This window comes from Monomorium pharaonis, chromosome 4 (genome assembly GCF_013373865.1).
Source record: "Monomorium pharaonis isolate MP-MQ-018 chromosome 4, ASM1337386v2, whole genome shotgun sequence".
Taxonomy (NCBI): domain Eukaryota; kingdom Metazoa; phylum Arthropoda; class Insecta; order Hymenoptera; family Formicidae; genus Monomorium; species Monomorium pharaonis.
The window spans coordinates 15,070,475-15,081,819 of NC_050470.1; the positions used below are offsets into that span (position 1 = coordinate 15,070,475).

The 11,345-nt window shown below is 37.0% G+C and overlaps 1 protein-coding gene across 1 annotated transcript; it reads left to right on the forward strand.

The window, feature by feature from the left end:
* The first annotated feature begins 3,922 nt into the window (after window positions 1-3,922).
* LOC118645235 lies at window positions 3,923-5,523 on the forward strand. The gene is made up of 2 exons (XM_036285930.1): window positions 3,923-4,958; window positions 5,034-5,523. Exons 1-2 carry the CDS (start codon window positions 4,691-4,693, stop codon window positions 5,168-5,170), a joined length of 405 nt encoding a protein of 134 aa, XP_036141823.1. The 5' UTR covers window positions 3,923-4,690; the 3' UTR covers window positions 5,171-5,523.
* The last annotated feature ends 5,822 nt before the right edge of the window (window positions 5,524-11,345 follow it).

The following is an 11,345-nucleotide window of genomic DNA, read 5'->3' on the forward strand; positions in this document are numbered from 1 at the left end:
AAGAGAATCTGGCAGGACAGAAAAAAGTGAAGAATATTGCTTTCTAATTGACTTTTAAATAATTCTAATTTTCTACGAAAAGAATCGACATGACTAACTAATTGAGAAACTACTTGATTGGTCTTTTGCAGCTTTAAATTAAGAATATTTAAATGATTTGTCATGTCAGTTATGAGAGCAAGCTCGCAAAGCGAGTTTACATCCTCGAAAAAAGATTTGAATTCTTCATATTTTGCAGCAAAATTTTCTTGCAAGAAAAGGAAGATCTCCTTTCTTATTGCAAAGAATTTTTCTAAGCATCTTCCTGCACTGAGCCACCGAACTTCACAATATAGAGGTACATCTGTGTACGTTGCGTTATGTTCCTGGAGAAATTGCTGAAACTTTCTATGACTAAAAAATTTTTGACCACCTTTGATAGTATTGTTAATTTTTGTCACGGTTTGCATTGCCGTGGATAGTTTCACAACTTTCCCACATAACGCTTCTTGATGAATTACGCAATGAATGACAGGGAACTTTAAACCTCGCTGCTTTATTTGACCGAATAATCCATTCTTTGCGCCAATCATTGCTTTTGCACCATCGGTAACGATAGCTGAACATTTTACAAAATTAGTATCAAACTTTTTTAAAGTTTGATCAACGGCTTTGAAAATATCCAAGCCTGTTGTTCTTGAATGCAATGGAACGAAATCTAATAGCTCCTCGACATGTGAAAAATCGTTTTGCACGATTCGAACAAAAATGCTCAATTGACTTACATGTCGATTATCGGTGCTTTCGTCTAGGCACAATGAAAAAAAGGAACAAGATGTTAAGAGAGATTTTAATTTATTTTCTAAAGAAGAAGCAATATCACTTATTCGGGATTGTACTGTTTTGTCACTTAAAGGAATGCTAGCAGCTTCTTCAAGAGTCAATGAATTTCCAAATGACTCTACTGCTGTGATGAGGCATTCCTTTATAAATTTTCCCTCGCAGAACGGCTTGGAATTTTTTGCGATTAAATTTGAAATCGCATAAGAGGCTTTAAGAGCTTTAACTGAAGGTGTAACATTTTCGGTATTCGAACTACAACCTTCTTGATAAATCAATTTTAATCCTTCGATTAAGTTAAATTTCTCCTCGTCCACATACTTCGAGTACTCGTGCGAATGTTTAATCTTATAATGCCTAAGCAGGACATATTTTTTAACAATACTGGGTTTATACCCACAGAGAAGACAGATGATTTTATTATCGATACACGTGAAAAAGCTTTCTTCCCATACCTTGTTAAAATGTTGGTCGTATCTCTGCTCGCTATCCATTTTTTAAAGAAGATCTAGGATAGGACTTTTCACTCACAATGACAAAACAGCAGAAAATTTCGTAAATCTCAGACTTTAGAACCTAACACGAGACCCTGATCACGCACGCGGCACGACTCGGCTGGCCGTGAGGAGACAGCGTAGGAGAGATAAAACAATTGCCTGTCAATACGCGGTAGGAGTACGCGCCTAAAACAAACCCGCGAAATTAGAAGGATACATAAACGTCTTGTGTTTAAGTCTGATTCACGGAAGTCTGATTTACAAATTTTTCTGCTGTTTTGTAACTGGGAGTGAAAAATCCTACTCTAAATCTTCTTTAAAAAATTGATAGCGAGCAGAGATACGACCAACATTTCGACAAGGTATGGGAAAAAAGCTTTTTTTCATGTGTATTGATAATAAAATCATCTGTCTTCTTTGTGGATATAAACCCAATATTTTAAAAAATACGCCCTGTTTAGGCATTATAAGATTAAGCATTCGCACGAGTACTTGAAGTATATAGACGAGGAGAAGTTTAATTTAATCGAAGGATTCAAATTGATTTATTAAGAAGGTGTAGTTCGAATATCGAATGCTACACCTTCAGTACAAGCTCTTAAAGCTTCATATGCAATTTCAAATTTAATCGCAAAAAATTTCAAGTCATTCTACAAGGAAAAATTTGTAAAGAAATGCCTCATCGCAGCAGTAGTCATTTAGAAATTCATCGACTCTTGAAGAAGCTGCTAGCATTCCCTTAAGTGAAAAATTATTAATATTATTATAAGTGGTTAAAAATTTCTCAGTCATAAAAAACAATTCTTTTTCAGCAATTTCTTCAAGAACATAATGTAACGTACTTTGCAATAAGAAAAGAGATCTTTCTTTTCTTGCAAGAAAATTTTGCTGCAAAATATGAAGTTAAATCTTTTTTCGAGAATGTAAACTCGCTTTGCAAGCTTGCTCTCATAACTGACATGACAAACCATTTAAATATTCTGAATTTAAAGCTGTAAAAGACCGATCAAATAATTTCTCAATTAGTTAGTCATGTCAATTTATTTCGCAGAAAGTTACAATTATTCAAAAGTCAATTAAAAACAATATTCTTCACTTTTTTCCGTCCTGCCAGATTCTCTTCGAAAAATATGGCACAGAATGTAATTTTAAAAAGTATATAAATATAATCGATTCTCTAATAAATCAATTTGATACGCGTTTCAATGAACGCTTCGAAACGCTAAGAAATGATTTATTTCTTTTTGAGAATCCTCTCACTGTGCAAATCGAAAAATAAAGCCTAGAATTTCAGGCAGAATTTGCGATTTGCGACATAATCTTTCTTTGAAAGCACGGTTAGAAAAGACAGTTAAGTTCTTCAAAATTTTAGATGCATCGTGTTGTCCACGTCTCCGAAACTTTCATCTTCAAATTTTTTCCATGTTAACAAAAAATATAAATACAGAAAAACGTTCGTCTTTCACAGAAAAGCGATACATCATTATCCTCGTTGATATGAACTAATTCTTCTAAATTATCTGTGGATATACTATTCCTTGTAGAATCGTGCAAACGACCCAAAAGATCAAATAAAAATTAATACGTTTCGAGTACAATTTTCTTGCCAAGTCACATACTTTATTATCGTTCTTATTATCATTTAGTTGAATAGGCATAAGGCATAAGGGAAACCACTTAAAAAAAAACGCGTCAACAATAGTACCTCCTGGATGATGTGGAAAGCTATTGACAAAATTACAATTATTACATTATATTATATTATTGTCATTATATGTACATACAAATATGTTTATAGACGTAAAATTAATAACTTTAATTGTATGTAAAAATAAAAAAATTATTCACAGCGCAAGAAAAATTTTAATCACGTGAATGGATCCAAGCATATCTATCGCAGGACGCTCCTGAGACACAAGACCACGCGCGCGATCGGCGGCTCGACCGTCGAGCCTAGAGCGGTAGTGGGGGCATAGTAGGCGGTGCCTCAGGAATCGAGGCGAAATGTGCAACTAATCCCGAGCACTGATATACACATACCGCATTACTACTTATACATATACTGTAACTTTCGCCCAAAGTTAGATCGCACATATTGCACTCTGGCTTTATATATACTATAGTCTCTCTCAATGTACTTTAATACTCTTGCTCTATTTTCTCTGCACTCACAAATTCTTCACATACTCAATTCTCTATTGATTATCTACCTGCACTTTACGCTATTACCTACGTTGCGATATGTTAACTCAAGTAATATTTACTTATTATTTTTGTATGTTATTGCTGTTTGTATATATATATATTGTATTGCTGTTAATGCAAATACTGTATTTTTCGCCCAAAGTTACATTGTATATATTGCGCTCTAGCTTTACTTACTATAGTCTATCTCGACTACTTTATACAATTCTTTCATACATTGTACGTTCTTAGAGGGCTTGTCCTAGAATGCTAATAAACGCTTTTCTCTCTCTCTCTCTCTCTCTCTCTCTCTCTCTCTCTCTCTCTCTCTCTCTCTAGTTTGTGTATTTTATCTTTCAGCTAAATAAATTACTTCTGAAACAAAAATTATAGAAAATATATTACACATTTGGTTTTATTAAAAAAATATATATATAAATGTTATACTATGGAAATAACTAATTTTTGCGCGAATTCTCTTTTATGAGAAAAATAACGAATTTTTCGAGAAGATTCAGGCACATGAAGAAAAGTGGGAAACTAGTTTACCAATAAGGTAAGTAGAAAATCACGCTCACTATTCCCAATATTTTCAGCGTAAGATGGGATTATTGGGTATAAATTTCGTGTTCCATGAGAATTCTCTTTCATGAGAAAAATAACGAATTTTTCGAAAAGATTCAGGCACACGAAGAAAAGTGGGAAACTAGTTTACCAATAGGGTAAGTAGAAAATCACGCCCACTATTCGCAATATTTTCTGCCTAAAATGGGCTTACAGAGTATAAATTTCGTGTTCTGACAAGTACAAGTGTTAGTTCTTGTACTTTCGAGTTAGCTGGCTTATTCTTTAAGTCGCTTGTACGAGTTTGTTGTGTGTGTGTGTGCGAGAAAAAATAGTTTATTATAATACGATTTATAATAATACGAACAAGTCGAAAATGGAACCGCGCGCGATAATAGCGAGATTTTTTATAATCGTATGCAATCAGACAAAAGATATTAAAAAGCGCGATTATTATAAGAATTTGTCTCGCGACGACGATGAGATTAATTACTCATTATTCGAGCGTTTCGCGGAAAAGGAATGTTCCAGCATGATGCTGTGCTTGTTGCACAAAATGGGATATTTCGAGGGAAACGCTCGACTAGTCGGTATTATATCTCGTATCGTCAAAGCGCGTTACGCGGATGAACACTATTACGACGCGAGTGGGTGCATCGCACAATTTCTACGATGTCGAGACGGGGTGGCGGAAAATCAGAATAGAGGAGTGTCAGGTAAGAAAAAATATAAAATATCTAATAAAGAAAAAGTTAGTATTTTATATTTTAATTACGAGTATTTTTGTAGGTGAGAGACCGGTAGCACTAGTGCACCCTTTTCGTACGCAGTACGGTCGCCTAAGCTTAAGGCGGCGGCGCGAGGCGGAGGTGGCTGAGGAGGCTGTACCTGCCCGTAAGTTGGAAATAAAATTAATTTCTTAAAAATTTAGTTAGAAGTTTAGTACATATTAAAAGTTTTAATTTTTAGGGAGACGTCGAATCGGAGAAGCTCCTGTTGCTATTGTAGCACCAGCAGTAGCAGCAGCAGCACTACCACCACCACCACCACCATCACCACCACCTCGCGTCATTCCTGTTGTGGATTTAGTGTCTGGTAATTATTAATTTTTAAATACAAGATATTACTCGAAAGTTAATTATTATTACCACTGCTGTTTAATAATAAATAAATTATGATTTTAGATGACGACACGCAGAACGGATCCGATATTGCGCCGAGCTCGTTCAATTCAGCGGCGTTATTTACACCGGGTAAGTATTTTTTTTAAAAGTTTTCTACTTAATTCAGATTAATTCGTAAAAAAAATAATAATAATAATAAAATAATGTTATTTTTCAGTTCGTCAAGAAGAAAGAAAAAACGGTTGGATGGAAGAGGATACAATGGACAGAGTGTTAGCAGAGTGGGAGGAAGGGGTGTTGGAAAGAAATTTTGAAGAGAGAGATAATGAACGGGAGATGGAAGAAGAAGAAGTGGAAGATGAAGATGGCGAAGAGGATGAAGAGGAGGAGGAGGAGGAGGAACAGCAGGAGAAAGAGGAGGAAGAGGAGGAAGAAGATAACGAGGATGATGACGAGGAGTCGGTGGAAGAGGAGGAGGAGCATGTGGATGAGGAGTCAGAGGAGGAGGAGGAAAATGAAGAGTCGGAGGAAAAAGAAAACGAAGAAGAGAAAGAGAGAGAAGAAGAAGAAGAGAGTAATGCGGAAAGAAATGAAGAGATGGGGGAGGAAATAGCGTTACCAAGCACACTTGACTCAGAGGCGCTATTTTTGCAGAGTAAATATTTATAATGAGATTTTTCACAATTCGTTACATTTCAGGTAAAAATAATATGCTATTTGTTAGTAGGAGAAATCGAGACTATGAACGTCTCCTCCATTGAAGAAGAAGAAAGCGAACATGAAGGGGAGGAGGAGAGAGAAAGCGCAATTGAAGAGGAGGAAGGAACGCAAGAGAGAGAGGAGAGAGAGGAGAGAGGAGACGCCGTTGTAACGCCTTCAGGTAATATAACAGTATAATATATTATTTTAAAATATTACATATTATTTTCAAATATATTTTTAAATATAATTTTAATTATAATTTTAATACAATTTTAATTATTTTTTGTTAAAAATTACTTACACTCAACTACGGGAATTTTTTGGGGGGCATAGGAATAGGGCGTAAAAAACTGGAACCCTAGGATACTATTTTGTTCAGGGATCTCTACTCCGGTTAATATTTTTAAGGTTTTCTCTACCTCTCAATTTTAGAAGTAACAGTGATAGTAATAACAATACAAAAACTAAAAAAAAAAATACTGTACAGATCATAAAATAAAAACAAAATAAATTTTAAAATTGTTATTACCATATTCATTTACCCATGTAAATGCTGCGCATTTATTTGAAATTATTTTATTAGTCTCTACTTTGAATAAAAAAAAAACTTTTAAATTATTAATCAGTTAAATTTAACTTGAGGAAATTTTATAAATTTTATTACGCGAATTTATTACTTAAATAAAAAATTTTAATTAAATCACGACGAAGTGTTGACTAATTAACCGTTTTTTAAATTTTTGTCATATACCTTCTTGTTTGTCACTGAAATATTATATATAATAAACTTAATCTTTTTTGTATTAAAATAAATAGAATAAAGTGTAATTTTTCACTTAATTCTTACACGAGCACAGAGTAATATGTTAAAAAATTAACGATTTAATTAATCACACGTCAGAATTATCTCATCGTTTACGTTAACTGTCTAAATCAAGTGAGTAAACTAGATTAATTACTTTAGCGCATTTCGTCTAACGTTGGGGTTCCAGTGAAAAATAAAATAAAATAAGACAAGGATAAAACAGGTACGCTACCTTACTAACAGGTGCGTTACCTTGGTATGATATTTCCTTGGCGTAGCAGTAAAAAGTTTTGAAATTAGAAGAAATAAATTAATATAAAAAAATTTACAATATTTTATTATTCAGTCCAAACTGGCGGCGGTGTTGTGCAAACTGTCGACGAAGACGAGGGCACTCTGCTAATGAAGCAGAGGAAGAGGTGGATGAAGATTCCGACGATATCCTTGTGCAGCCGTCGCAACAACAACTACAACATCGGCAGCAGCAGCAACATCGCCAACCGGAATTTAAGTATATAGAGTTAAAGCGAAAAATTCTCGGCGGTTTAGGAATTTTAGGACGCTTGGGAGGGAAGCGTCTTTTAAAATACGACCGATTCCTGACGGCGCGAACTCGTTACGATGGATAGAAAACGCGTTCCGCGAGGTACAGGTGTACGTTATACGCTCGAGTGCTCCAACCAATTACGTCGGTCTAACATTTTATTCGGCGGAGCTAACTTATGGACCGGCCGGCTTATCATTCCGACCGGCGTCGTCATCAAAGTGACCCGATCTGCACCACGTGGAAAATGACGATCGGATTTTGTACATCATGTGGTCCTGAAAAGGCTGATTTTTTAAAATAAAATTTGAACTTTTACTTTTTATGTATGAGTATGTGTATATGTATGTTTACGTGTATGTGTGGGTTTATGAGTATAGATGAATGTGATCTGTTGTTGACTTCAGTGAAATTGGTGCAGCTATCCATTATATTCAGATCAGTAAGTACAAATTTCCACCGATGAATTTTAGAGCCACATAATGTACAAAATCCGATCGTCATTCTCCATGTGGTGTAGATTAGGTCACTTTGATGACAGCGGTATGATTGAGTTCAACACGAATAAAATCAATGTGCAATATCATATTGATACTCAAAATTCGTGATATTCAAAAAATACCGTATTTATTTGCTAAAATACCCTAAAATGCAGTGCAAATTTCAAACTCGTGTGGAATCAACAAAAAACATCGTATCGACATGTTTTTTTTTAATTGCTTAGAAAAGAATAAACTTTAGGAATCTGAATTAATATTAGCAAGATTTTAACGAGAAACTTGTGCAAAATGATAACAAACTTTTACCTTTTTTAATTAAAAAACATGTTTGGTTTTCATGCGATACAAAAGGTTCGCACTTAACTTAAATCAAACTTTTGCGTAGGGATTCTCAAAGTAGAGTCTTTGCCCTTTAATTTAAAAAAAAGTACATGTAAATTGGATAATTTTTCGCAAAGTTGCATCACTTTGAAAATTGCCTAAAAATCGGTCAAAATTTTTGTCTCGTTTCTTTCTGCGCCAGTGTATATTACCCCAATTGACCACGTTCCAATTGATTACAACTTTTCTAATTGGCGGTCCTATAGAAGAACTCTAAGCATTTATTGCTGTAAATGGTTGTGGTCAAATGCAACGTGGTCCATTGAGGCGCTCCCTATGTTACATACTATATATTATTTAGGTTTAGCGCGACTTAAAAAGTAATACTTCGAAAAAGGTATTCAAGCTAAGAAATGAAAGGAATAAGACCGGAAATTTTCCAGTCACTTCTGAATTTCTAGATACTTTGGAACAGCGCGTTCTTGGTTGCGTCGGCTTGGAATATGTTGAGCGTACTTTTGATTGCCCTGATAGCATCCCTGAAGAAGAGGTACATACATATTCAAATTCCGATACTTATATTCTTCATTGTGACGTGACAGCCGCAGGCTGCTGTCCGTCACAAGGGCCTTATCGGCCCTTACGCGTTAACATCACAACATCCTGCGTCCTCCCGCTCGAAAGCGGACTTGAAAGCGTGCTATGTTATATTTTCTGTGTGTGTCGTCTAGTGTGTCGTCATTTCGCTAAGTGTTAAGATTTCTTACAAGCGCTGCATTGCGAGTGCGGGAGTCGGTGGCCACAGAGATCTATTTTGTAATTTTTGATGTCTCGTCTCGACGAAGAACCTTCCCGGAAGTCGCAGAGTGAGCGGACATCGACGGAGTAACGGAAACCCCTCTCGAGCGGGGGTCCGCAGGTAATACCGCTCTTATTTTGCCTACAATTGTATCGTATGAGAATTTCGATACTGTCGCCGAATCACGCTTTCAAGATCCAGCGAAGGCGCACGAGAACGGTGTCCCGATGGGGCGACTTCAAATCCGATCCCACAAGTTCCGGCGGAGATCGCGACAGCTTACAATCAGTGAACGTCCTTGTCGAGGAGGAGATAACGTCCCGGTGGCGGAGGATGCGCCCGGCAAAGAGACAGGAAACTGCCGCAGAGGAAAGCGCCAAAAATTCCCGTGCACGGGTCCCAACAATATCGATCACCGCGCTTGGATCAGCTAGCGACGGCGTGCACTTGCGCGTCGCGCGCAAGTCGATTTTGGAAAATCGCGGCCAATAAGGGCCCGGCTTATTAAAGGCAAAATGGGGCGCGTCGCCGAGCGGCCCCCGCAGGATCCAAGATCCCTCACTCGAGCTGCGGACGATAGCGTGAACTGTGTGATGATCCAAATCCCGAGCTGCAATTTTGTGTGGCAGGAACCAGAGACATCCCGATCCGGACGAAGGAGCCGGCTTGGAGACGAGCGTCATATTAAAATTGTAAAGCCACCGATTTCGCGGTCGGGCGACTTGCGAGAGAGTTTCGAGCTTGCTACGACTTTTTCGTCATTAGAATAGAGTCACGGGTTTATTGCAATACCGTTGTCTCGTCCGATCGCGCCCGCTTGCGTGAGTTCGCTTCGTGCCGTTCTTTCCGTGAAATTACGTTGCGTGTGTGTCCCGATCCGCAGCCGAGTCATAGTCGTTAATTATATTATGAATTGTAGCGCATCTATAATTTTGTAAAACTTGGAGTATTCTTTTGTCCTCGTGTCGCGAATCTTCATGTAATTGCGTTCTTGTCGAAGTAAATGTCTTTGTCTCTTGCCGCCTCGTTAGCAAACTGGTAAAAATTATCGCGCGCATAGTCCGCGGGATTTTACAGAGAATATACAGTACGAAAGAGCACGATAATAAGTATTTTAGTACTCCTCCCGTGTTCGTGAAATATATTTTCGGGCGATCATCAGCCTGTACTACACGCGAGTAATAGCCGTCGCTCGACAGAGCCTTGTAAATCTGTATTGTTAGTCACCCAAATATATTTGTTAATTTCATTGTTAAATTCACGTTGTCTTGGAGGTTCTCTCACCCAATTTCATCAGCCCGCGCCGAACCTCTCCCTCTACCATTTTTTAGGGCTGAGTAGCTGGTTATCGGAGCCGCCAACGCTCGGTTGCCTACAAGGCATGTTTTTTTCCGCGACTTTGTTAATTTGAGCGTAATCTCCCGTGGTTTACGAAAGATTGGTACGCTTAATGTACCTGGCGCCCAATTACACAGTATAAAGAAAAAAATTACAAGTTGGAGTCGCCCCGACATCCGGACGGCTCAGGGCCGGGACCAGGGACGGAGGCGAAATTACCCGTCGCTCGCAAGCGCGGTTACACCATGTAGTTTAGTGCATATATATATGTACAATGTATAATATTTCGATATCTTTAGTGCTTTGAGTTTTGTCACATACCTATCTGTCTAGGAATTGCAAGTGCAATTGAAAAATGGAAACGAAGACGTCCTTCTTCTTACACCCTCGACGTCAACAATTAGCAATCTGTTAAATACATCAACGATAGAATTGGAAAATAATGGTAAAAAACTTATAAATAAATTTAGAAATTGTTATATTTTATAAATGTTAAACCACATTTCCACAACTTCTTCTTTACTTATTTCTTTATTTCTAGAAACATGATGAATGATCACATACAATCTTCGCCAATCTTCTTGAATTTATACATTATTACAAATAAAAAAAGTGGCAAAAAGAATTGTTATAAATTCATCCAATAATAGATACATATTAATTGCATTGTATAATTGTACAGATTTCTATGTATTGTATATATAGATGTAGGTAACTATCCGGCAATGCAAGTGAAATGCCTCAGGAATGTGCGGACGTAGATGATGACCTTTCATACAGAGACATTTTGAATTGTGTCAACAACCAATTTTCTATTGAAAACGAAGCTCGGATAAACTTCCGAAAAGGTGAAACCTCCGAAAACGAAGCTCCAGCCCAAAATACTCAAAGTAGAAAAAGAAAGAGAGCGGAGAAAACAACTTCAGAGAGAAAGAAGCAACGAATTGGTATTCAATTGCAAGAAGCACGTGAAAAGTTTACAAGTATTGCAGAAAACCATGCTGAGTCTTTACATGTGACATATCCTATCAAATAACGCAGTAATAATTGCTAACAATAGTATGTATTTAATGATAATATATTGTATTTCATTACAGTCATTTTCGAAAGCTGCAATGATGACAGCTGAAACTGATCGTGCGCGAAAC